We start from the raw sequence: 27,124 nt of genomic DNA on the forward strand, positions 1-27,124 counted from the left end.
TAACTAAAGGATAGATTTTCAGGCCTCTCTGAAGTCCATTTTCTCCATATTGTTCTATGAAACAACTGTGATTACTTCATTAATTCTTTGTGACTGAAAAATTTGAAGGAGTGGCGACACAAACTTTGACTGTATTTATTCACTTGAAATAACATATTTCCTGCTCTTATTCCTAAGAAGGTAAGAGAGGTGTGGAATAAACAGAGCTTTAAAGGTCCTCTCCAATAAAAAAGCAGGCAATAAAAAACAAAAGCAAGTATCACAGAAGCCCAAGCAGTTGAGAAGGTTCAGAAGTCTGAAAAGAAAAAGTTTAACTGTCCACCTCTACTGAAAGGTAAAGGGACCCCTGACCATTAGGTCCAGTCGTGGATGACTCTGGGGTTGCGCCACTTATCTCGCTTTACTGGCTGAAGGAGCCGGTGTACAGCTTCCGGGTCATGTGGCCAGCATGACTAAACCACTTCTGGCGAACCAGAGCAATGCACAGAAACACCATTTACCTTCCCGCCGGAGCGGTACCTATTTATCTACTTGCACTTCGTGCTTTCAAACTGCTAGGTTGGCAGGAGCTGGGACCGAGCATCGGGAGCTCACCCCATCACGGGGATTCGAACCGCCAACCTTCTGATCGGCAAGCCCTAGGCTCTGTGGTTTAACCCACAGCACCACCCCATGTCCTCCTATACTTAACCTATACTAAATATGTCACTTAATCTTCTATTCGCTGGCTTCTGGTCTGTGACTGTAATAAAATGATTGGTTGATATTCTATCTATTGTGTTCTTAGATAGAGTAGTGGTGCAGTTTGATGTGTCCCCAACAATGGCCCCTAGCAGCCATTTAGATCCATAGGCTCGCTTGGACGCATATAACCATTTGGTTTACTTAAAAGTAAACAAGTGGAAAATCACATGTCAGCACTTCACTTTCACCAGTGTTACATGGAAGGACAATGACCATGAAAGAGCAATATTGTGTTTCATATGTGTGTCCTTTCTGGTTTGTGGCAGCGGAAGGAAATCTGTCAGTCAAATAAGCCATGGCTCTCTGGCAATGGGCTGTGGGAGCAGTGAGCTACTGAATGCCCCCCACTGCCTGGAAGCAGTTGGTGTAACGGATTGACACGGTTTTGAAATATTTATTCCTACCTGGCTGGAAAAGAGTTAATCCACCTCCAGCCTGACTGACATAACATTCTGATGGGGGCGGGACTATTCCCAGTTTAAAAGGAGGGAGCAGCGGTTTTGTCAGTTGAGGGGAGGGGGAGGGAGTGGATAGATGTGAGGAAGAAAGTTGAGAGGCCAGGATAGTGGGAATCTAGATGAGGTTCAGGAAGGCTTGATGTTAAGGGTTTGACAGAGATTACCTACAACCGAAATGCTTCTTATAAACTCATGAAACGTTAATTAAATAACTATGTTCTAAGGTTAATAAAATTCTTCTCTTTTGTGCCAAGAAGTATCGTCATTATTTTTCCAGCAAGGTATCAGGACTCACAGAAGTGGTAACTCATTAGAGGACAAAATTTACCTCAGGAAAGGAGGCAAAAGTCCGTGTCTTAGAGTAACACTGAGGAGGCTTAGAAAGATAACCTGGAGTGTCAACAAGTTGCCAGCGTGGAAAGGGGCAAACATTTACAGTAAGGGGAATCAGGCCGAGAGGGACCCTTTACTGGCGACAGGAGGATATTCTAACAAACAGCCTAGAGTTTTTCTTTGATACCAGGCCACGTGAGCTGGAGGGAGAGTCTCTTTACTTATAAACTCCCAAGAATAAAGTGGTTTATTTGGGAGGTGGCGGGAGGAGTGTGTGTGTGGCTTCACCTCTGGATTCCTGTGTCGCATTTTAGTAATAGAGAGGGGGACTTTCGTCACAGTTGGCTCCCCCTGGCACTGCAAAATTTGCCATGCAAGGTCAATGTGAATTGGCCATTGGCTGCCCTGAAGCTAGGAAGGACTGTCCTTCCTTGGAGGTTTTTAAGCAGATGTTGGATGGCCATCTGTCATGGATGCGTTAGCTGAGATTCCTGCATTGCAAGGGTTGGACTAGATGACCCACAGGACCCTTCTAATTCTATGATTCTAAGTTATCTGTCACCTCATCTGTCTCCTGAGAAATCTCTATGTGGGACAAGAAGCTACAGTTAGAACTGGATATGGAACAACTGAGTGGTTCAAAATTGGAAAAGGAGTACGACAAGGTTGTATATTGTCTCCCTGCTTATTTAACTTATATGCAGAATTCATCATGCGAAAGGCTGGACTAGATGAATCCCAAGACGGAATTAAGATTGCCGGAAGAAATATCAACAACCTCAGATATGCAGATGACACAACCTTGATGGCAGAAAGCGAGGAGGAATTAAAGAACCTTTTAATGAGGGTGAAAGAGGAGAGCGCAAAATATGGTCTGAAGCTCAACATCAAAAAAACCAAGATCATGGCCACTGGTCCCATCACCTCCTGGCAAATAGAAGGGGAAGAAATGGAGGCAGTGAGAGATTTCACCTTCTTGGGCTCCTTGATCACTGCAGATGGTGACAGCAGTCACGAAATTAAAAGACGCCTGCTTCTTGGGAGAAAAGCAATGACAAACCTAGACAGCATCTTAAAAAGCAGAGACATCACCTTGTCAACAAAGGTCCATATAGTTAAAGCTATGGTTTTCCCAGTAGTGATGTATGGAAGTGAGAGCTGGACCATAAAGAAGGCTGATCGCCGAAGAATTGATGCTTTTGAATTGTGGTGCTGGAGGAGACTCTTGAGAGTCCCATGGACTGCAAGAAGATCAAACCTATCCATTCTTAAGGAAATCAGCCCTGAGTGCTCCCTGGAAGGACAGATCGTGAAGCTGAGGCTCCAATACTTTGGCCACCTCATGAGAAGAGAAGAATCCTTGGAAAAGACCCTGATGTTGGGAAAGATTGAGGGCACTAGGAGAAGGGGACGTCAGAGGACAAGATGGTTGGACAGTGTTCTCGAAGCTACGAACATGAGTTTGACCAAACTGCGGGAGGCAGTGCAATACAGGAGTGCCTGGCGTGCTATGGTCCATGGGGTCACGAAGAGTCGGACACGACTAAACAACAACAAGTTAGTGTCTCTCAGTTTAAGCTACCTCACAGAGTTATGCAAATGAAAGGGCCCCCCAATGCAAATGACAGTGCAGGGGAGTGTGTTGCCTTTTTAGACTGGAGCTCTGAGTTATAAATCGGAAAATTAAAGGTAGCCCCATTGCCCCACAAGAAGCAAAACAAAACCCAAATTTATTTTAGGGCAACTAAGCCCAACAGAATGTGCCCAAAGTGGAAGGCGCACACTCAGTTTTGCAACCTTTTGATTGATATGGAAATAGGAACAGGTTAGTCAGTTGGCAGCTGGGTTCAGATCAAGGACTGGAGACATCATGTCAAGCGAAACTTTACCATGTGTAATTATGTATTGTGTAATGTTGCATTTAATAATAATAATAGGAATAGTCCTGGTTCAAGGAGTGTTTATTTCTGCGGAAGAAAGTGCTTGGTGCGCGGGGTTCACATACATAAATGACGATATGAGCAAGCCTCCCCAGATCTGCCCAGAAAAGTGCCCAAGGATGCCAAGATTCCTCTCAGGAAAAGTTGACTAAGGCGAAGGCGAAGCAGGGAAGGGAGTCTCCAAAGGAGCCGGACAGGCCTTCCCAGGCAGGCAGCACCCGCAGAACTCGAGGCGAGGGGTTAGTCATGATTCGAGGGGGAGGCGGGCGGCGGCGCGGGGGAGGCGGCCGTCCAGCTCCTCCCCGCCCCGCCGGGCTGCGCCTAAAGCGCCTCTGTTGGCAGCTGCGCTCCCCAGTGCAGGCAGTGCGCCGACGGGCAAGGAGCGCGCGCTGCCTTCACTCATGGAGAGCCTCAGGCGGCCGCAGCAGCGGTTGGGCAGTTGGGCGCAGTGCCTGGGCGCGCTGCTGCTGGGTGCGCTTTGCGCCTCCTCGGCCGGCGCCTTCGAGCTCACCATCCTGCACACCAACGACGTCCACGCCCGCGTGGAGCAGACGAGCCGCGACTCGGGCAAATGCGTCGGGAAGGACTGCTACGGAGGCGTCGCGCGACGCGCCACCGAGATCCGCCGGATCCGCGCCGCGCACCGCAACGTGCTGCTTCTCGACGCCGGAGACCAGTACCAGGGCACCGTGTGGTTCAGCTTCTTTAAAGGGCAGGAGGTGGTGCGCTTCATGAACCTCCTCGGCTATAACGCAATGGTAAGCGAGAGGGGGGCAAACCCGTCAGGTAGGGCGCAAGGGTCTGGCACGCTCTCCCCACCCCCCAAAAAAACTTTCTGTGGCACCATTGGGTCCAACCAAGTGGGACACCGTTCGCGGTGGACGTGCTCCAGTATGGAGGGAGGCCATAGGAAAGTTCTGAGCAGGGATGAGAAGAGGCTGGTTTTCTTTCTTTCCCCTTCAAACAGCTGAAGGGACTTGGGCTCCCCTCAGGTCGTTGACTGGCAGGCGACAGGTTCGGGGCTGAGGTGATGACGCTCTTCTTCGCGCCGTACGTACCGGTGAAACTCGGAAAATTAGAATATCGTCGAAAAGTGCATTTATTTCAGTAGTAATGCAACTTATTATTATTATTTATTATTTTTATTTTTACAAATGCTTTCTTTTGGAAATTCCACGGTAATAAAACAAATAGTTACAATAATACAAAAATAAAGAAAGCTATTACATTTCATTAATTACATTCCATTTATAATTGACCCGCCTAACAACAAATAATTACAATTACAACAAATAAAGGCTTGACATATCTTGCTTTGCATGTCATGCATCTATCTCATATATTGGTTTCACCTTTTAAGTTGCATTACTGAAATAAATGCACTTTTCAACGATATTCTAATTTCCCGAGTTTCACCTGTATTTTGGCAATGGAGTTTGCAGCCTCCTAAGCAAGGCCTACTTTTGGGATAGGCAAGGTGGGCCTTCGCCAAAGCGCCAAGCTCCACACAGTGTCTGTGGGTTTGTGTCCCCCCCCCCATGTAGTGTTTTCAGTTACCTAGGGTAGCAAAAAGCAAGAGTGAACCATTTTTTCAAGGTTCCAGAGGTTGGATACTAACCAACTACAACAGTGATCTCTCTTCAGCTTTTCCACTTTCTGCCTTGATTCTGTTTGGTCAGCTTTACTTTGAGGCAACTTTTCCAAACACTGAGCACTTCAAATCCTGTAAACACTACCTGCACCATATAAATGATAATGAAAATTAAGCTGTGGACTTTAAGAGATCATCTGGACACCTTGAAGGGAGGAATCCTTTCTTCTTAAGTAGTAGAGAAGGCCAGCAGCCAGCCACAACCAGAAGATGTGAGACTCAGCACTGAGAAGCTCCTCTAGAAGAGGTTGGGATTTTGGAGGCTGCATAGCTGCCAAGTACCCCATTTTCCCTGGGAAACCCCCATTTTTTCATACCGTTTCCTGGCGGTCCCCCGTATCTCTTTGTCTCCCGTTATTCTCCCTTACCGTATATTCTCCTGCCGGCGGCCATTTTTTTCTGATTTGCCCATCTATGGGCACTGAAAATGACCAGCGCCGGTTTCAAAAGTCATGTCTACGCATGTCCGGAAGTGCGTCTTCCGGTGTCGCCAGCGGCCATTTTTGGTGCCCATAGATGGGCGGAGCGACACCAGAAGTTGCATCTACCCACTTCTGGACATGCGTAGACGCAACTTCCATTGCCGGCGCCGGCCATTTTTGGTGCCCATAGATGGGCAAAGCGACACTGGAATTTGCATCTATGCAACTTCCGGTGTCACGCGGCTGCCGGTCCTGGATACTGCAGTCCGGGACTTGGCAGATATGTTTGGAAGAGATGCTCCAGAGAAGGACAACCTGGTGCCTATTCTCTTGTAAGAAAAGAATGAAGCACTCCCATCATTTAGCTTAATCCCTGAGTACAGAGGAGCTGCAGGCCTGCTGTTGGAAAGAAAATGCTGGAGTAGTTGCACTTTTGATCAGATCCAGCTATCACCTAGCTACTGCTGTCATTTACATGGAACTGCCTCTGAAGACTTGGATGTGTTAATAACAAGCCCAGAATACATATGTGAAGCTGTTAATTTGTATATCCAAAAATGAACCTATCTTAGCAGTACTTAAGCAAACTCCGCTGGCTAGCTTCCAGACTGCTGCTGAGCAGAAATAAAAGTGATAGTGCCATCAGATCAGGACTTTGGGGCAGACATCAAGGGTTCCCCGCTCAGAGGAATGAGCAGGAGGGCCTTCAAATGCAGTGGGGCTGGCTTACCACACACTGAAGTAAGTTAAGTAATACACATTCCCAACTAAACAGCAGTTTTAGACTTTGGACATTAAGTTCAGAGTCGAAAATACCTAGCTGCACCGCTGATTCCAAGTGCTGCATATTTTTAACCTTTAAAGCTGTAAGTGTGGAACCAGGGCATTTGGAAGACCATCTACTGTACGATGCTCTAATATTAAAACCATTATTTGAGGCCTGACTCTGGGCTGCACCCACTTTGTGAACTTAAGTGGGTAGCAGCCAGATACAGGATTATTTTGATCATGGTGCTCCAGGAGTGAAGTGTCCTTTCTATTTATGAATTCACCTGATTACAAATTTAATAACTTTTAGCAACAAAATTTACAGGGTTGTTTTTTAATTTAAAAAATGGTTTTTAGACTGAATCTAGAAAGGTGGCCATTTTGCTTTGTGACAACAGCCTGCTCAAATCTGTTCCACTTACTATACCTCTGCAGGCAGTGTGGCAACAAGGAGTTAAGCCAGGCATCCCCAAACTTCAGCCCTCCAGATGTTTTGGACTACAATTCACATCTTCCCTGACCACTGGTCCTGTTAGCTAGGGATCATGGGAGTTGTAGGCCAAAACATCTGGAGGGCCGCAGTTTGGGGATGCCTGAGTTAAGCACTTGGCACTAAACTTAGGTGAACGGGAATATAAGATTCATTGAAAGAAAATGTGAGAGAGGCGGCTGGGATGGATACTGGACTCATCTCTTCTTCTCATTCTGTGACGTGAATTGCAGTACATCCTTGCATTCCGATCCATATGAAAATCTCTATGAAGAGAATGTCTTTTAGTCTGTTTTTGTGAGCTGAGAGAACAACAGGAGACGTAGATATACAACTTGCAGTGTCTGGGCAAGGGAACGTCTTGTCCTCCTTTTATCCAAGCGTTGGCTGGCACGGCAGAGCCATCGGATTTGAGATTATTATGCTATACCTTGTTCCTTCTCCTAAACAGCACAGGGTTAGGGTGGAGATTTTTGGGGCCAAGCTAAAGCCAGTCCCATCCTTGCTTGGCACTACTGTTATTGGTTTCTGGATAAATGACAAAAAAACTATTGCATAAAGATACATGGGGTGTGGTTTTGGATCCCCAAATTGTTTTTCTTTGGTGAAATCTGTTTAAGCATAGTGGGAACTATTTTCTGTAAAAAGAAACGAAATGCACAAGAGTGAAAGCGCCCTGCTCTCAATTATATGTGCAAAGTAAAAGCAGATGTTTGTTTCAGTCTCAAAGCATACAGAAAATTCTGGAATGTGTACAAGCCAGATTCTAAATACTTCATTGCTGAAATTTTCGCTATTTGCTTAGATGCTTACTTTTATAATACAGATTTTATCTGCTTTTATTGGGAACACATAAAATGGGGGCGATCAGCGCTGGACAAATATGCCAAATCAGGCTTGTAATCAGTGCTGAGCTCTTTTCCTCAAGCTTTCATTCTATTTTAAGCATGTGAAGTATCATATATTTTAAATCCATTATAGGTCTTGTTCTTGGGATTTTAAGTAGCTTCAAGTTGTTTGTTTCCACATCCAAATCGCAGTGTGGGCAGCTCTGTTTGGTCTGCACTGCACTTGTTGTGGAGAAGAGGGTGAACACCACAATACTTGAAAGTGCCTGCTGTAAACAGACGCAAACATCTCTGAAGGCATTCTTGAGCCACATTGTGGTTAGGTGTGTAAATATGTTTATCTGCCTACCATGTCAGTCCAACTTAATAACACTACATGTAGAATACAGTATCTTGTTTATAACATTGTATAAGCACACAAGGGACAGGGATAAAAGACAAGGCACTGCCTGAACGGTATGTTTCATATTTCAAGAATCCCTGTCATTGCCTAAAAGGGTGGAAATCAGAGAAACAATTTGCCCTGGAAAGTGTAGAAGGAAGCTGCTTGAAAATATAGGCTCTTCAGAGTAGTTTGTTACACCATGGCTTAAAAAACAGAGCAATAAATTACAGGGATATATTTGCAGTGTAATGCATACATTTCCAAATCTTTCCTGCTGAAGGCATGGTGAGTAGCTGCATATTTTGTCATGCTGTGCAGTGTTGATTGGTCTTAGCCAGCACTTTGTCAGATTGAGCAGGGGAAAAGGGGCACAAAATCATTCAGTTGCTTGTTGGTCTTCAAAATTAAACCAGGAAGAGGGTAGAAGGATAAAGAAAGTCCCTTTCTTTTCCTTTGGCAAGCACTGTCATCTTGAAGTGCTTTGTACAGTTATATAGGGTGAGTCCTTTAAAAGAGTACAGAGTACACATGTTCCACGGGGCCTCTTTTAAAAGACTCACCCTGTAGTTGAAACTGAAGTCAGGCAACTTCTACACCCAAATATGTTCCTTTGGTGAGAAGTTTGGTTAAAGATGGTTATGGGAGAGCCTTGATTTCAACCTTGCAAAAAAGATAAAGAAATTTAAGCATTCTAAGGAAATTATTGAGGGCTTGCCGATCAAAAAGTCGGTGGTTTGAATCCCCGCGACGGGGTGAGCTCCCGTTGCTCAGTCCCAGCTCCTGCAAACCTAGCAGTTCGAAAGCACGTCAGAGTGTAAAGTAGATAAATAGGTACCACTCTGGCGAGAAGGTAAACGGCATTTCCGTGCGCTGCTCTGGTTCGCCAGAAGCTGCTTAGTCATACTGGCCACATGACCCGGAAGCTGTACACCAGCTCCCTCGGCCAGTAAAGCGAGATGAGCGCTGCAACCCCAGAGTCATCCACGACTGGACCTAACGGTCAGGGGGTCCCTTTACCTTTAAGGAAATTATTGAGGGCCACTGAAATTCCAAATATTTTAAATTCTTAAATACAATTACTCATTGGTTCAAAATTCCAAATCTAGTCCATTGTGACAATTGGAGAGGATGCTGACACTGTTCTTGTTTGAAAACGGGGCTGGGAGACTTATTCACCTCCAGATATTGCTGGACTCCAACTTCCATCAGGCTTGGCCATTGGTCACACTGGCTGGGGGAGGTTTTGGGAGTGGAAGTACAACAATATTTAGAGGGCGACAGGTTTTTAAATGTTAGCGTTTAAGAGACTGAAGAACTGTGTTGATGCACCTCCAAATATTAGTAGCTGAACTGAAATAGATGTAAGAGAGCTTGAAAAGATACTATTTGGATATAGCATACTGTTCATGTGTTAGAACTGGATGGATCACAGTCTAGATTTTAAAATATGTCCTTATGCTGTACTTTGTTTTTCATGATTGTGGGAACTTCTTGTCAACAAGGAGGTTCTATTTTTCTTTTCTTTTATGTTGTGCAGACACTCGGGAACCATGAATTTGACAACGGTGTGAATGGATTATTGGATCCACTGCTGAAAAATGTTAACTTTCCTGTTGTAAGTGCAAACATTAAAGCAAGCAAGAAACTAGCAAGCAACATCACGGGATATTTCGCACCTTTCAAAATTCTAGAAGTTGGCTCGGAAAAAGTGGGAATTGTTGGCTATACCTCGAAGGAGACACCTGTCCTTTCAAATCCAGGTATTCTTTCTTTTAATGCTTATGTAAAAATTAGGCAAATAAATATATTTATTTTGGATCCTGTGATTCCCACCCTATTTTATTTCTTACTCCTGTAGCATAAAGCATATAGTTGATGATAAAACTGCTACTCTTGCAATTATATTTCTTGCTCAAAGTAAGAAAAAAAGTGAGCACCAGATATGTGTGACTATAGTGCAATCAGATGATAGAACCTTCCCCCTATATACACACACACACACACACACACACACACACACACAGTGGTACCTCTGCTTACAAATAACTCTACTTACGAATTTTTCTACTTACAAATGGAGCTCCGTCTGCCATCTTGGATGCGGTTTAGATAGGATTTTTTCTACTTACGAATTTTTAGATAGGGTTGCTTCGACTTACGAATTTTTTCTCCCAATGCATTCCTATGGGATTCGACTTACAATTTTTTTCAACTTACAAATGTGTGTTCGGAACATATAAAATTCGTAAGTAGAGGTACCACTGTACATGGTTTTCATCTATTTAGATCTTTGTTTAATTATCAGCTTAATGTGTTATCCAGTCACAGGCATCTGGACAGGTCTCATAGATTATGATAGGAATTCAACATAGTGCTAAGGCAGTCATCAAGACAAGTATTTTGGCTTGCCAGGTGTATGCTGTTCCAGGGGTTCTCTTGACACCCCCCAGCCAGTTATAGTGGGTGGGTGAGGAGCAGAGGGGAGGGGAGGGGAAGGAAGACCCATTGCAAAAGATGACAGGACTTGTTATTTGAAACCCGCCCAATGGTTATTTAATGGTTAGTTAGTTAGACCAAAATTTCTAAAAGGAGTCATTAGCTTGGATTCATATCTTTAGATTTACTGCACTGTTCACATGTGTTTCAAAAGAAACCATCTGTCCTTTGGTGAAAGATCTGGGGCTTTTTGTAACCTCTCCCTTTCCTCCTTGGGGAAGAATTGTGAAATCACCTTGTCCAAGCAACTTAAGACATTTGCATGAATTTCAAAAGGATAGATATAGAGGCTGCACAAATCCAAAAGCATCAGGCATTTGCTCTGAGCTGAAAGGAAATGCCACTCTTTACCCCAGAGCAAAAGGCTGTTGGCTTTACTAGCTACCAGATGGTGTTCCATGCAGCTCAGCCTTTTGCTTTTCTGGGAATCCTTTCATGTATCATTTCCATTATTATTGTGGGAACATAGAACAAAGCCTAAGCTATTGCTCGGTGTCATACAAACCCGGGGCCAAACTGAGGGCAGCCATTTTTGTTTAGACACGTGTTCTTCATTCATGTCCAATAGCCGATATCCACTGCAGCAGGTCCTGCTATTTCATATCCAGAGGAGTAAGGAATTGCTGATTGACTGCATGTTAGCAAACTGCTACATAAACGTTTTGGTGAATGAATATGTTCTGTAGCTGTTCTAGTACTAATAATGGGAACATAAAGAGCCTGCTAATATTTCCAAAATTAATCATGGGAACATAGTTTCCTGATTCCACTCTGGCGTTGGCACATTAATTACGATCTTCTTGTTTCTGAAGGTTTATGGAACACTGGAGGCTAGGTTAGATTGGATCTCCTGTATCTGAAGAAGTGTGCATGCATGCACACGGAAGCTCATACCAATGACAAACTTAGTTGGTCTCTAAGGTGCTACTGGAAGGAATTTTTTTTATTTTGGATCTCCTTATTAGCATTATTTTTGTGGGGATAGCTTGCTGCATAATGTTTTAATTGATATTACCTCTACCCTCCAAAGCTGGTTTGGGGAGAGTGTACAGTGTGTGCTGGGGGTGAGGAGATGTCCCCCCCCCTCTTTAAAGTTATAAGTTTCATTTATATATATATCACAACAATTATCCAATCATAATTTTAACATTTTTAACTCTGGCTCCCTTCCCCCTCTTTCTGTGGTTCTTTACCTTTCTTTTCATCTTCCTGCATACTCCAAATTATCTCAACATGTTCTTTAATGTATCTATTCCCATATATATCCCATATATATTTTTTGAAACGGCAGGTATTTACAGTAATCCTGCCAATGTCTTAATCTTTTTACAGTTTGTTTGTAAATACTCAATAAACCATTTCCATTCCGGTCTAAAAAGAATTTTTACTTTGATTTCTTATTCTCCTGGTAAGTTTCGCCATTTCTGCGTAGTCCATTAACTTCTGTATCTAATCTTCTCTTGTCAGGATCTTGGGGAGATGCCCCCTTACACAAGTGGAAGTTGTTCTGCTTGCACAATGATTTTATTTGAATACCATCCACTTTCTGCTAAATCAACCAAAAGATTTCCTGTCGTATGAGGCTCCACAGAAATATGGAACTAGCAAATTAGCAATGTATCAGTGTAACTTCCATTATTTGAAAGGAACTTGTTAAACAAAGAGATGTTATGTATAGTATATATGTTATATATGTATAATATATTTGTTCATGTGCTTTGGCAAATCATTTTGTGAGAATAAAATAAAAGACAAAAAATTAATGCATTTTTTTCTGGATTTTTAGGGCCGGATTTATCATTTGAAGATGAAGTTACAGCATTACAGCCACAGGTGGACAAACTTAAAACTTTAGGAGTCAACAAAATCATTGCACTCGGTCACTCTGGTTTTACTGTGGACAAAAACATTGCTCAAAAAGTGAGAGGTGTGGATGTTGTAGTTGGAGGACATACAAACACCTTTCTTTATACAGGTATTTCATTTCCTTGGCAAAAAGAGGGGATTCTGATTGGTTAGTACTTTAATTATTGTAGCTATGTCTCAGCAGTTATAACAGGGTGCTGAATATTTAATTCTTCATGCTCCTCATTTTGGTACAGCTAGGTATGTTTGGAAGAAACTGTCGTGTGAACTAAACATTTGAAAGTATAAGGTTAAGCTTTGAAACTAGTCTAGAATAGAGGGGTTTTTTTCCTCCTGATGTCCTTCATCAGCTTTTCCTAACCTGGTGCCCTTCAGATGCTATAGGCAGGAGTCCTCAGACACTGTTGGGGGCTGGACTATAGTTTGAAAAAAATATGAACAAATTCCTATGTATACTGCACATATTTGTAGTGCACACAAAAAACAGGAAAAACAATACAATATTTAAAATGAAGAACGATTTTAATCAACATAAACTTATAAGTATTTCAGTGCGGGGGTGGAATACGAGAGAGAGAGAGAGAGAGGAGGGCGACCGAATAAGAGGGAGGAAAGGAAAGAGGCGTGGCCTCAGGCTCTGGGCACCAGCGGTGGTGGCAGCATCCAGCTGCTCCCTCCTCAGCGCCCTCTGGCAAGAGACCTGGCGCCCCGGACCTGGCTTCGTGCTATGCCCACTTTTCCACAGGCCTTCATCAGTGGTGGCCTCTCCGGGCTCGGCTCCAGGCCTGGCAACTGAGGAGGAGGAGGAGGAGGAGGAGGAGGAGGAGGAGGAGGAGGAGGAGGAGGAGTGTGGAGAAGGAGAAGCCGGGCGGGGAGGGGGGATTGCGGTCACTTCCACAGAGGCCACCGCCGAACCAGTGGTCCCTACCCAGCAGTTTGAGGGAGCTGCCACTAGCGCCGGCAATCTGTCTCTCCTACCCACCCCAACCTGGCATGCCCATGCGCACGCGCACCTGGTATTGCGATGGGATTGATGGCCAGCCGAGTGGGATGGGGCTGGAGAGTGTGGTCTGAGGAGAAGCCGGAAGGGATTAGACCCAGTTGCTTGCAGGCAACGGGAAGGAGGAGCGCTACGGGTTCTGCAATTGCCGGGCGGGCCGGGTTCAGGACCCTGGCAGGCTGGATCTGGCCTGCGGACTGTAGTTTGAGGACCACTGCTATAGGAATCTAACTCTCTGTAGCCTCAGCTAGCATGTCCCATGGCCACGAATGATGGGACTTGTAGTCAATCAGCATCTAGAAGGCAATGGGGGTAAGAGGCCCAATAATCTGATTAGGTCTTTTAAGCAGACATGGATAGAATTGTGCTGCTATTTGAGAAGCTTATAAGATCAATGGAATATCAGCAACACCTCTTGTAGGTTCAATGACACTTCTTGCTCAGATTTTTTTAACATATTGAATTTACCTTGGTCATAGCTTTCAGTCTTTTATTCATTCATCAGAGTTTCCTTTTCTCCTCAGGAAGTGGTTGGCTTTTGGTTTGCTGTTAAGCACTAAGGATGCTGGGCCTTTTTCCAGTGGCTTGCATAGTTGTACACAAATGAATCATGTCTCTGTCCTCCCATTTCTGCTTGTGTCTATGTGTCTTTTCCTGCCCTCGGTCCAGAATAAATATGAACTTTGTCTCCCTCTCTCTCTCTCCCGTCTTACACCTTCCTCCTGGATTTGTTTAGTGATTTCTCCAGCCTGCCTCATATTAGATCAGGGTAAACTTTCCTGTGTGTGAAATGTTCCTCTGAAATGGTGGTTTGTTTTTAAAACCTTCCAGAAATAGTGGTGGGTGAACTCGCCTCAGCAATATTCAAAATTGGCTCAGAAATTGAAAACTTTTCCAGGATGTGTTCAGAAAAAAACAACATTCTATTTCCGTTTGCTCTATTCTAATTACAACATTGGTCATGTACAGATGGCACACTTTGCTTTTTTCAGATATACCTGTAAAGCACCTGGCTTTCAGAACCTGGTCTGCTGAATGCTTGCCAAGCATTCACTGATCATTGTTGTATATTTAACCTATAGTTTTCCCCACAATAGCCACACGGTGGAATTTATTTGCTAATGAGAGTCTTCAGCTTTTTATAATACTTCCCCCCCTTGAACTTCCACAATTTTATAGGGAGGATTTGACCATAAAAGGCAAAGTTGGTGGAGCTGAGTGAAGCTTTGGGTTTTCTTTTGAACATAGTTTGTTCTGATTCCTATTTAGAATTTCTTCCCAATCTGTTGATTTATTTTTATTTTGCTGAAATTTTGCTGAAATGTGCAAGAATCTCATCCCACTGGCTTCCCTTTTGCCTAAACGTGAGCATAGAAATCTATTTCCTTCCTAGGTCCTCTTTCTATCTCTATCTCTACTTTGATTCCCTGGATGTTCTGTTTGCCTTTAGCTGGGCCAAACTGAAAACATTTTGATTTCCTATTTGTCCTTAGCAGGGGCAATGCTAATGCCTTTGTCCTGCTACTTTAATGTTTTATTGTACATGTGTATTCAATAACTATGGGTGCATGCATTCCCACTCCTTTGCATTCTTTACTATATAAAATGGTGTGTGTAGAGCCCAACCTAAAAAACTAGTAAAACCACATTTAGTGAATACAGTTCAGAAAACAAAATAGCTTGCAGGTACAGTCTCTCTGTCTCTCTCACCCCACCCCTGCACTGCAAGAGGTGTAGTTATAGAGATGGGTATTCTTAGGGCTAGGTTGTCAGTCTAGGAGTTCAGAGTGCTGAAGAGGAAGCATTGAGGTCAGGCAGGGTGTTGTGATCGGATGAGTCATGCTGCTCCAGGTGGATGTAGATAAACTTCACACACACATATATCTGGCAATAGTTATGCCTTTCACCCAGGATCTCATATACTTTTTCCCAGCTATGAGGGTTTCTCAGCTCTATGTTCCTCAAGCCACTCTGTAGCATGCACTTTGTTACTCTGACCACAGACTGACATTAGTCTAATAACACCAGTGCTGATTTGGGTTTTTTTCTTCCGGACAGAAGTCACACTACTTTACTTATAAGGGTGTAGCTGGGTTGTTTATCAATATGAAATGAGATACCTCAAACTCTGAAGTGTTTTTTTGTTTTTGTTTTACATACCAGACTTTCTGATGAAATTAACATTGCATGTTGCCTCCTCCCTGGTCTGAGCATTCTTTACTAAGCTAAGCACCCATTCTCACACACACCATTTACAGGTCATTCATAATGCATTGTAGGGATTGAAAACTTCTGTAGAATTATAAAGGCACTTTATAAAGAAAAGGTAGAGAGTTTATTCTTATAAGCTTGGGTAGAAGCATTGAAACCTTTTTTTAAAGGAAGAAGATGAGTTCACTAATACATTACTTGACGTAGAGAGAACATACATGAGTATACACATCCAAAAACCATACCTAACATTTTGATAAATGCACTAAGCCTAGCCTTTATACTAATTTCCCAATTTGGAACATGCAGCATTATGGTTGTGACTGATACTGTTATACTTTGCTGACCAACCTCTGAATATTAGAATCATAGAGTTGGAAGGGACCACAAGGGTCATCTAGTCCAACCCCTAGCAATGCACGAATCTTGCCCACATCCCTGACTGAACCCACAGCTCTGCTGATTGAGCTATCCCTCAGGATATATATTCTGAATATTGAACAACATATGAATACCTGAAATAAAAGGAAGCCTGAACATTATTAAGTTTTATCTCTTGCCACAACTGGTGCTTGGCTAAGCACATATGCAGGTGGAGCTATTTAGAGTCTACAGGCTCTTTGGCCTATTGAAATGTTCCAAATTGTGTTGTTGCTGTTGAAATGGAGTTTGTTGTTGCTGTTGGAAGTTGAGAAACCGGCAGCAGCTACATGTTGCATTTTCTGGCACTATTAATGAGTGAATTTGGGAGCTGTCCAGGAGTCTAGTTCTGAGACAAGTAGAGAGATCAGTGCCTGCATTCAGAAAGAATCATTCATGGCAACGAGATGCTGGGTGTAGAATATAAAATCTAGTGGCAGTGTTTTCAGTGCACCCATCAATGTCCTAGTAACATTTTCAACCAGAAATAGATTTATTGCCTTAATCACTGATAATGTTATGCAGTGAAACATACTGCCTTTAGCAAAAGGGATGTGGGAGTGAAATAAAATGAAACTTTTTTTTTTATAAAAAACCCCCACTTCTGCTGAAGTGTGTGTTTAGTGACATAACATCTCAATCAAACAGTGCACATGAGGTAATTGAAAAGAAAAAAGTTCACCTTCCCATTTGGGGACTTACATCTCACCTTTTATTATTTTTCTGTTAGGAAAGAATAACATGTTTTTCTCTGGGCTCTTATATTCCAAAGACAAGAATCAAAGGGATGAATCATGTGGATGTCCAGTGCATGTGTGTATATAGAAGTATATATATATATATATATGAATGAGTATTTTTTGCACTTGCCCATAAGACACACTTAGTTTTTAGAGGAGGAAAACAAGAAAAAAAATATTCTGAATCAATGCTGCTGTCGGTTGCTGCGGCGGAGGGAGGAGCAGCCCAATTTCAGACTGCTCACCCCTCCGCCACCGCTGGGAGCCATGGCTCCAGCGGCAGAGACATCCCTCTGCTTGAGGGATCCCACTGCTGTCCAGTGCCGTCACTCCATAAGATGCACAGACATTTTCCCTTCCTTTTTATGAGGGAAAAAGTGTGTCTTAAGGGGTGAAAAATACGGTGTTCTCTCTCTCTCTCTCTCTCTCTCTCTCTCTCTCTCTCTCTCTCTCTCTCTCTCTCTCTCAAAACACAATTAATGCTGTAGAGCAGAGTGGAAGCCTCTGATTCCCCTGATCAGCTGCTGAATTGAGTAGGAGCTGAGTAAAGGGAAGGGGAACTGCCTGATGACCCACTCTTGTCCTTCCCAGGAGACAGACATTGTTGAATGTCTCAGAGTGAAGCTCCAAATGAACTGTTGACATGGGAAAGAAGGGAGAAGGGAATGATCTGATACCTTGCCTAGACGCTGTATACATGTTATGTTTCTTGCTTTCACACACAAGCAGTTTTTCCCCCCTGTACCCTAAATATCACTATCAATTGATGTGCTTGCCTCATCAGTATTCAGGACTTCCTTTGAAAGCTAGGAAGGAAGGAAAGGTCATTTATTCTCTGGCCACTTTTACAGGCACCCCACCTTCAAATGATATACCAGCTGGTAAATATCCATTTATGGTGAAGTCAGACGATGGGCGTGATGTTCCTGTTGTTCAAGCTTATGCTTTTGGAAAATATCTTGGCTATTTGAACATTGTGTTTGATGACAAAGGAAATTTAATTAGAGCCTCTGGAAACCCTATCTTACTAAACAGCAGTATTCCTGAAGGTATGTAGGGGAAGGAGATCTGAAATTTTATTTCCTGTAGGTTGCCTCATTGATGATTACCTAATTTAAGTATACTAGATAATGCATGATATCATGTGTGGTGTTATTGCTCCTTCTCCTTTTACTCTGGGTTGGATCCAGAGTTGTCTTTCCGCAAACGGAACAGCTCTTGTAGAAAGGGCTGAAATATGGTGAAGTCTCCTGTTGTAGGAGGAGGAATGATTTTTGCAGATTCTCCCTTCCTTCTTGCATTCCCCACCCCTGGTGCCAAGTTGAATACAGTTCTAGAGGGTCTCTCGGCACGCCAGGGCAGCTTTTTGGGGACATGCGGGCAAAAGGAGAAATGAGTGAAAAATCACCTCCCTCCTGCAGGGAGTATGTGGTAAGCATCGCTCCAGTTACGAGAACTCAGGATCAAGCCTCCTTTCCTTTTCTAAAACAAATTATGCGGGATAGCTGTGAACTCACATTATGCCCACTATAAATTAAATATATATTTATATATAAAGTATCTTGTTTTAAAGTATATAATTTCACACACTCTTTAAAAAAAACCAAAAAAACAAAACAAAACAGAAGCCTATTCCCTGAAACTTAAGACTGGTTCTAAATAGTTACTCTGGGCACATCCAAAGGTTTGGACACAACTAGTGGGAATTTGACTTTTTACTCTCTATTTTTTTACCTGGTTCTGCTATATCACATCTGCTTCTGAAAGTCCTCTTGGTTCTAAAAGAAGTTAGCCATACTGTATGACACAGAATTGGGGAGGGCTGCTTTTAAGAAACCCAAGTTAGTGGCTGTGTGACTCCTTTGGATCCAAACTATTGGAAGCTGGAACTAATGTTGTGCCTGGCTAATAAAAACCTTCAACATTGCTACTTCTTTTTTAGCTGAGGATGTGAAAGCAGAAGTTGACAAGATGCATCTTCAACTACAAAATTTTTCTTCCCGGGAAATAGGAAAAACTATTGTTTATCTAAATGGTACAAGTCAAGCATGTCGCTTTCAAGAGTGCAACATGGGGAATTTAATTTGTGATGCTGTGGTAAGATAATAATCCAGGTTACCGTACTTTAAATGGTTCATTATTTGATATTTAAAGTCTAAAGTGTTTCTTGAGCTTGCTGATCGGAAGGTCGTTCGTTCGAGTCCCCGCAACGGGGTGATCTCCTGTTGCTCTGTCCCAGCTCCTGCCAACCTAGCAGTTTGAAACCACGCCAGTGCAAGAAGATAAATAGGCACCGCTACGGCGGGAAGGTAAACGGCGTCTCTGTGCACTCTGGTTTCCATCATGGTGTTCCGTTGTACCAGAAGCAGTTTAGTCATGCTGGTCACATGACCTGGAAAACTGTCTGTGGACAAATGCTGGCTCTCTTGGTCTGAAAGCGAGATGAGTGCCACAACCCCATAGTCGCCTTTGACTGGACTTAACCATCCAGGGGCCCTTTACCTTTTAAATGAAATATGTGGTTTTGTGGCCTATCTTCACTTGGGGATCAGCTGGCTATGAAATTGTTATGCTTTTGATCTTGGTCCTTCCTGTGGACATTGGAACTATTGAAACTATTGATCAGAAACTGCTGATGGCTGTAGAATTAGCTAATTGTTCACTAGTGACAAAAGCCTGAAACAGCTTGAAAGATGTAAGTCCCAAGCTTTTAGAGACGTGTTGGACTTTCACTTCTGCATGTCTTTCTTTCTCCTTTAAGACTTGTCTCTGGGAATTTTTTCTTAGGATCCATGCAGGTCTTTTTTAGTGACATTGCTCACCATTATAAAGTATTGGCAGTTCCTTTTGCTGCCTGGGGCTGACACCCATGGCACATTGATCAAAATGTGAGTACTGGCATCACATCACATTTTTAATAGCTTTAAATCACAACAGATGAAGACTTTCACCATGTAAAGAGGAATTGGTGTGCAGCAGCTCTTGGTCTGAGCTATTTACCCCAGAATATACCAAATTACAAAGAATGAGAGAGATTGTGGTGGCAAGGGACTGGGAGAACTGTCAGTTGTTGTTGTTGTTGTTGTTGTGAGTCACTCACACATGAACAGCTAAATCTTGGAGTTGTAAGTGGACTGACTTTCAGTATATTCTTTTAAATGGGCAAACTTCCTTACTGTATTGGTTGAGTAACCTCTAAAGCAGGCATAGGCAACCTTGGCTCTCCAGATGTTTTGGAACTACAACTCCCATGATCCCTGACCACTGGCCCTGTTAGCTAGGGATCATGGAAGCTGTAGTTCCGAATCATCTGGAGAGCCAAGGTTGCCTATGCCTGCTCTAAAGCATCCAAGGAAAGGGGATTCATTCTAGGCTACCATAGTTGCCTTGTAAAAAACTGAATATAAGGTTTGCACAATTAATTAGGTTGACCAGGCATTACCGTCCTGTCATGGAAGTGTCTAAAGGGCTCTCCATAGAAAACTACTTGACTTGTTTGTACAGGCTACTTTGCTTGGATTCATGAACAATCATTGACTAGGAGAGATGTCATATTTAATTGATTGCACCAATTTGTTTGGACAAGAATGATATCCCTTCTACAGCTAATTATCAGTAGACTTAGCTAAACATTGACCACAGGTTAGTTTAGGGCATCTTTCAGTTGATATGCAGTGCATTAATGACTTAATGTTCCTGTGTCAAATTGCAATTTAATTTCTGCCAATGCTGTTCTTGGAAAAAAGATACCCAGTTGCATTCTTATACAAGCTAGTTGGAAAACTAAAAGGGATTCTGTGAGGTTTACAGAGTGATCCTTAGAAGTAAATCCCATTTTCTTTAATGCTGTACATAAGTTATGTTTAGGACTTCAGCCTCAGAATTATTTTTATTTTTATTTAAAAAAAAACCCACCACTCTTGATTTATTATAAACCCTTATATACTGCTTTGTATTGAAGGTATATGAAAAGTAAATTGTAAAAACACATCATAAAAAATAAGCACTATCTAAAACTGAAGTGTAAAAAGTCAATACAATAAACTCTGGACAGCCAGAAATAAGAAACCTGCATTCTCCAGATGTCATTGGAGTACAGCTCTCATCATCCCTAACCACTGGTCATGCTGGCTGGGACTGATGTGAGTTTGTTATGATTTAGTTATTAAATTTCTGCCTTTCCTCCAGGGAGCTCAAGACAGTAAATGTGGCCCTTTCCCACAACACACTTCATCCTGGAACCCCCTTGAAATCTCACACTTCTGTGGAGATTGGAGGTGGTGTGTAACAATACATTTGCCTGTGTGCACCTTATAAGAACTACCACATCAGGTTTAGTATTCAGTTTGTAAGCATGGAGAAATCCCCAAAGATTACTTGCTGTTATAGATGCACAAGCCCACCACATTATCCCCAATTGTGAAGCAGAAATACAACAGCAGAAAAAGGGAGCTGTAGATTTTTCAGCAGGAATTTTATTTTGGCATGCTTGCATTTCACAGCATAACAGCCCATGTAAAAATAAACTGAAATGTTTCATATTAGATCTCCATGAGCCTGTGTAGGGCCTGGACCGGGAAGCTCCATGTTCAAATCCCTACTCATAATGAAGTTCACTAGGTGTTTTGAGCTAGCTACTACGGTATCTCTCAGCCTTGCCTACTTCACAGGGTTGTTGGGCAGGTAAAAGAGGAGAGGGAAGAACCTGTACATTGCCTGAATTCCTTAGATAAAGGGATGGGTGGAAATGAAACAAAAAATAATGGATTCTATCTTATGTTTATTCCATACTAAGTTTATTGATATAAATGAATTTTAGTCTACTATGAATGTTCTTTAGTTTTTAATTACAGTTGTTTTATTTGTGTAAGTAAATGATTTGTTGCTAGGTAATATCCCAATTTCCCCCTTCCCCCATCACTTCCTGAAGTTCTTGAAGCTGAGATAAAGTGCAGACTGAAACTGACAGAATTTTTTTTGTGTGTGTATGTGTGTAAATGTTTTAGGTTTACAATAACCTGAGACATCCAGATGATAACCAATGGAATCATGTTTCGATGTGCATCGTAAATGGTGGTGGAATACGGGGACCAATTGATGAAAAAAGCACGAATGGTATATATAGCTTTAGGGCTTTTTCTTCCCCAAGGCAATACTGCTAAAATTTCCTCTTCATACCCCACATTTCTCTCAATAAGTTAATTAGTTTTAGGGATTCTTATTTTAGAGCTTATCTACTATATTCCACAATTGTCATGCTTTTCTTGGGCAAGGATTTGACTTTCTCCTCCCCTTTGAACATACACACATACCTTTCTAGTGTATGCTTTAAAAACGAATCTCACATTCATTCAGATATATACATTTCTGGATGCTGAAAGGCTGGGGACCAATTTAATGATTATTGTTTTCCTACGAAGGCTTGTGAAACACTTGGCAGTGTCTCCATGTGAGGAGAATACCATGATCCGTACCAAATGGATCCTTCCCACTTGGAAAATCCCTATGCCATAAGCTTGTACATGGTAGCCCTACCCTGGGGACTCTCCACACGTTACAAGGGATTCTGCTGCTTTTATGGTTTGATTGTTCCTATTTGTTTAAAATTTTATACTATAAGCTGCCTGGAGACTCTGATAAATGTGGGGGTAGAACCATCAGAAACATATTTATTTATTATACAGTAATATTCTTATTCTTTATCCTGAGACTTCAGGGTGGCATAAACAAGGTTCTCATGTTATCGAGTCCCTGCAACAAGTTTGTGTTGTAGGCTAGACTGCAAAATTGTGACTTGTTGGAAGGCAGTCAGTGTGCTCCACTGGGGTTTGAGCTCAGCCCTTCTCTTGTCTAATGCTTATATCTACAATATCATATTCTCCTAAAGTGAGAAATAGAACACAAAACTGATTGCTTTATGAAACAACGTCCTGTCCCATTCAGGAACTATTACTTTGGAAGAGTTGCTGTCCGTGTTGCCTTTTGGAGGAACTTTCGATTTGCTGCAGATCAAAGGCTCTACTCTGAAAGAAGCATTTGAACATAGCGTTTACAGGCATGGAGAAGGGACAGGGGAACTCCTGCAGGTCTCAGGTAAGTTACTTTACCAGCGTTGCCTGTTCAAGGTCCTAAACCCACACATACTCACGAAGGAGTATTGTAAGAGGATTACCTGCTTCTGCTTTTAAAACAGTGAAATATCTGGAACGCTGCCCCATTCTCAAGGTTAGGCGTGGTGGAACCAGGCAGGAGATCACCCCAGGGTTAGGTTGTGACTGGGTGATGCAATTCATCAAGCAAGCAAAACACAAATGCAGGCTTCTGAGGAGCAAAACAATGAAAGGTAAACAACCGTGAAGTGCAAATATTTAAATGTATATGCACCAACAACCTTCACATATACAAAGAGATTCAAAAATGTGTACAAAATCTCATGCTCAAAGTCTTAAAAGTCCAGTATAAAGTGCAATAATAAAGTCCGATAACAAAGTGCTACGACGTATCATGCGTTCTTATCTCTTCCGACGGGCGGCTAGCTTCTTCCCCGTTTCGCAGGAATGGTTTCCTCAGGGTGCGGACTCTTTCTAAGGTTCATGTGTAAAAGCTTAACAAGACTACCAAAGCTCACAATTCTCAAAGATTCCCTTGAATCTCTTTGTATATGTGAAGGTTGTTGGTGCATATACATTTAAATATTTGCACTTCACGGTTGTTTACCTTTTCATTGTTTTGCTAACATTACCGTGTTGTCTGTTTGTTGCTGCTATTCTGAGGAGCGTCTAGCATGGATGCCCTCCCACCAGCAGCAAAAACAAGCATGAGCCACAATTAGCATGCTGCTCATATTAAGACAAAAACAAAACCCCATTGTACTTATGACCCTATTCAAATAAACAAAGTAGGGCTTCTTGCCTCGGTAATGGACTGGATGAGAACCAATAAGCTGAAGCTCAATTCAGTCTGGGGCACTGTTAGTGGGTGGTCCCCTAGACCAGATAGATGGGAGGGTGGCTTGCTCTTGTTGGGTTACACTCCTTCTGAAGGCGCAGGTATGTAGCTTGGCGGTAGTTATGGATCCATTGCTCTTGCTTGAGGGTCAAGTGGGCTCAGTGGCACAGAGTGCCTTCCATCGGCTTTGGCTGGTGGCCCAGTTGTGTCCCTATCAGAAAAGGGATAGCCTATGCTCTGGTAACCTCAAGGTTAGATTATTGCAACCCGTTATACATGTGGCTGCCTCTTAAGATGGTTTTGAAACTTCAGCAGGTGCAGAACTCTGAGGCCAGGGCAAGACAAGTTAAGCACATGAGGCTAATTCTGTCCCGACTGCACTGGCTGCCAATTAGTTTCTGCCCCAGTGTTTTTTTTCTGGGGGGGAAAAAGGTCAGAGAACTCACCACAAAGGCCCACAACAAAGAAATCTTAGTATTAATACTGGCTAATTAAATTATCTGCGGCATTTTAAACTCTTTATGGGGTATTTTTTTTCATTTGTTATTACGCTATATATTTTTTGTGTTTTTAGATGGTAAACTGTCCTGCGATCTTTGGATGAAGGGCAATGAAGAAATTTAATAAATGAAATAAATGAAAATAAAATTCTTATAACTAAAATCTACTTCATGTGTAGGGATTTTAGGTCATAGACCACATCAACAAATTCACTGGAATTATTGTGCCTTTATGGATTGTATCCAATGTCTTACTTGAAGGAGATGCATTGAAATGAATGTATGACTAACCTAAGTCCATTAATTTTAATGGGCCTCCTATGAGTACGACTAACATTGGACACAACCCTGTATATATACCATTTAGGGTAAGAATATTTTTATACGTGTTTGGCTGCCTTTGTGTGAGCCGCCAGCTGTTACTTTATGAGACTTTGCAAAAACCTATATAGAAGAATAAGGCTCATTGGACGTGAACAAAAAATGATGCTTTGTGGTTATGTAAATGCCATTTTCTAGATCTGTTGATTTGTTTTCGATTTTATACACCATAGACACTCGTTTGTGGAGAAACTAAATGCATTTAAAGCAAAATACCCTCAGGTACTAATTTGCTATAGAGTGTGCTTGGTATGGAATCCAGTAAGAATCGCTGGAGGAAAGACAGCTATCTAACACATTCAGCTTTGGAATCCAGTGTGTCATAGGAAATAGTAATACCATGACAGACCATTGCTTTACCCAACACAGTATTACCTGCACTGAGTAATTGTCAATGGCTCCCAAGGTTTTAGATAGGAATAGCTGAAGGCTTCACAATGGCTGAACCCGGGACCTTTTGCATGCAGTGCACATGTTGTACCCTTGCTCTGCCACTGCAGTGTGGTCCTGTCCTGTGGTTAAATGTTGTGCTCACATCAGTTTATTCTGGTTTTAAACTTCAAAAGAGCAGCGTGATTGTTTTTTTCAAGCAAGTTTTTATAGACCCAAAGAATGCAAGATCTGATGTCTAAAATGCTGTTCAAACTTGTGCTTCATTGATAGGTATACAGGTGGTGTATGATCTTTCTGAAAGTCCGGGAAGCAGAGTGGTCAGCTTAAAGGTTCTTTGCACAGAGTGTAGAGTACCAGTCTATGAACCACTGCAGCTGGAAAAAACATACAAAGTGCTTCTACCTTCTTTCCTTGCTGGAGGAGGGGACGGATACCACATGCTAAAGGGAAGCTCAAATAACCACAGTAGTGGTATGTATGAGTTACTCCTGGCAATCTGTAATATGGGATGTAGAATGTATATTGGAATTAATGTCCCTGTAGGAGACCAGTCTCCCACGAGTGTGGAAAATGCTGCTATTAGGCAAACCTTTATTTATTCCAGCTGCAACAGGAAATATTTAACTCAGGTTGGTTTTGGAGTTTATCCAAAAGTAGAGAATGGGAAAAGCAAGAGAATATATATATTTTTAAGTCTGAAACAAAAATGAGGGAATTTTCACAAGTGTAATAGTACAATCAACAATCACTTCCAAAACAAGTGCACCTAATAATTAAAAGCAAAAGTTAGCTTTGTTCAGTGTGTTACTGCTTGCCTTCAAGCTGATCTTGGATTTATGTGTTGGATATACATAAGGATTTTCTAAAGTCAGATCAGTTTTACACAGGATTTTCCTAGCATGGCTACTGCTGTCACCATAGTTGCTCCTGTGACAGTCTTTTTTTCATGCCAATCACACATGCAGACCTCCCTACAGCTAGTGTTGCTTGTTTAAGTCAGCAGGGAGAAGGAAGACAATAGATAAAAGTCTTCACATGTCATATACGTTTTTTCTGGTACAGTGGCTGTGTCTAGAAAACTTTATGGTGGTTGTTTCAAGCCTGTTTCACAGCTCCGCAAACTATTTACTCACCATAGTTACAGAATGTTGGCCACCTGGGTATGATTAAGATGCTACAATGATTTGACTGACATGAACTTTGGTGTTCCTTTTTCCTTTTCTTAAATAGGTGATCTTGATGTCGCCGTTGTTTCCAACTACATAACTAGAATGGGAAGGGTATTTCCAGCGGTTGAAGGTCGTGTGAGGTTTTCTGCTGGAATTGTATTCCAAAGCCATCTCTCTTTGATTTCCGGATTATTTGTTTTACTTCTGTGCTTCATTTTTTAGTTTTTCACTTGCTGCAGGGGAACTTTACTTTTTTTTGCATTCTATGAATTTCTTAATACTTAAAAGACAATCTCAGCTGCTTCCATTCTTCCCAGAGGGCAGAATGTAAATTATTACGGGCATAGCCATTAAACGACATAAAATTCAACAATAAGGTTTAATGTATTTTGTATGTATAGTGCGTTTGAACTGAGCTACGTTTATGTATATAATTGATATGTATATTTGTTCTTCATACCTTCACTTTTTAGAAAATTAAAGTAAAACGAAAAGAAGCAAGTTGTGTTCCTTCACCATGAGTGCTGCTGGGCACATTGCAAAATGTTTACCCAAGCCGAAGAGCTTGCAAGTGTCTTTCTACAATGCTGCTGTAACTTCTAGCTATGTTGTCATGGTTGGCATATGCTAGTACCGGTATCCTCATGCAGGCAACTCCTCATTCACACAAGTCCAATATGTGCACAACTGTGCATATGCACCAAACCCAGAAGTGACCCAAAAACATCACAAAAATGGGTGGGGTGGAACAGGGTGTTTGAAAGCTTTTTCAATTACCTGTTCAGTGCCTCGGAACATTCACCCTGCGTAAAAAAAATTATTTGGGGGGGGGGAGTTGCCTGTACTATTTTCTACAGTTTTATGTCAAACTGAAAATTACATTATTGGGAAGAAAGACAGTGAGGTATTACTGAAATTCAGCCAGTAATAAACTTAAAAAAAAAACTTCACTGAAGAAAGA

The 27,124-nt window shown here is 42.2% G+C and overlaps 1 protein-coding gene across 1 annotated transcript; it reads left to right on the plus strand.

Moving 5' to 3' along the window:
- The first annotated feature begins 3,848 nt into the window (after window positions 1–3,848).
- On the plus strand, window positions 3,849–26,875 carry NT5E (5'-nucleotidase ecto). The gene is made up of 9 exons (XM_035109453.2): window positions 3,849–4,233; window positions 9,577–9,799; window positions 12,322–12,510; window positions 17,624–17,821; window positions 18,715–18,869; window positions 21,779–21,887; window positions 22,716–22,865; window positions 25,265–25,465; window positions 26,225–26,875. Exons 1-9 carry the CDS (start codon window positions 3,877–3,879, stop codon window positions 26,383–26,385), a joined length of 1,743 nt encoding a protein of 580 aa, XP_034965344.2. The 5' UTR covers window positions 3,849–3,876; the 3' UTR covers window positions 26,386–26,875.
- The last annotated feature ends 249 nt before the right edge of the window (window positions 26,876–27,124 follow it).

Source organism: Zootoca vivipara, chromosome 3 (assembly GCF_963506605.1).
Source record: "Zootoca vivipara chromosome 3, rZooViv1.1, whole genome shotgun sequence".
Classification (NCBI taxonomy): domain Eukaryota; kingdom Metazoa; phylum Chordata; class Lepidosauria; order Squamata; family Lacertidae; genus Zootoca; species Zootoca vivipara.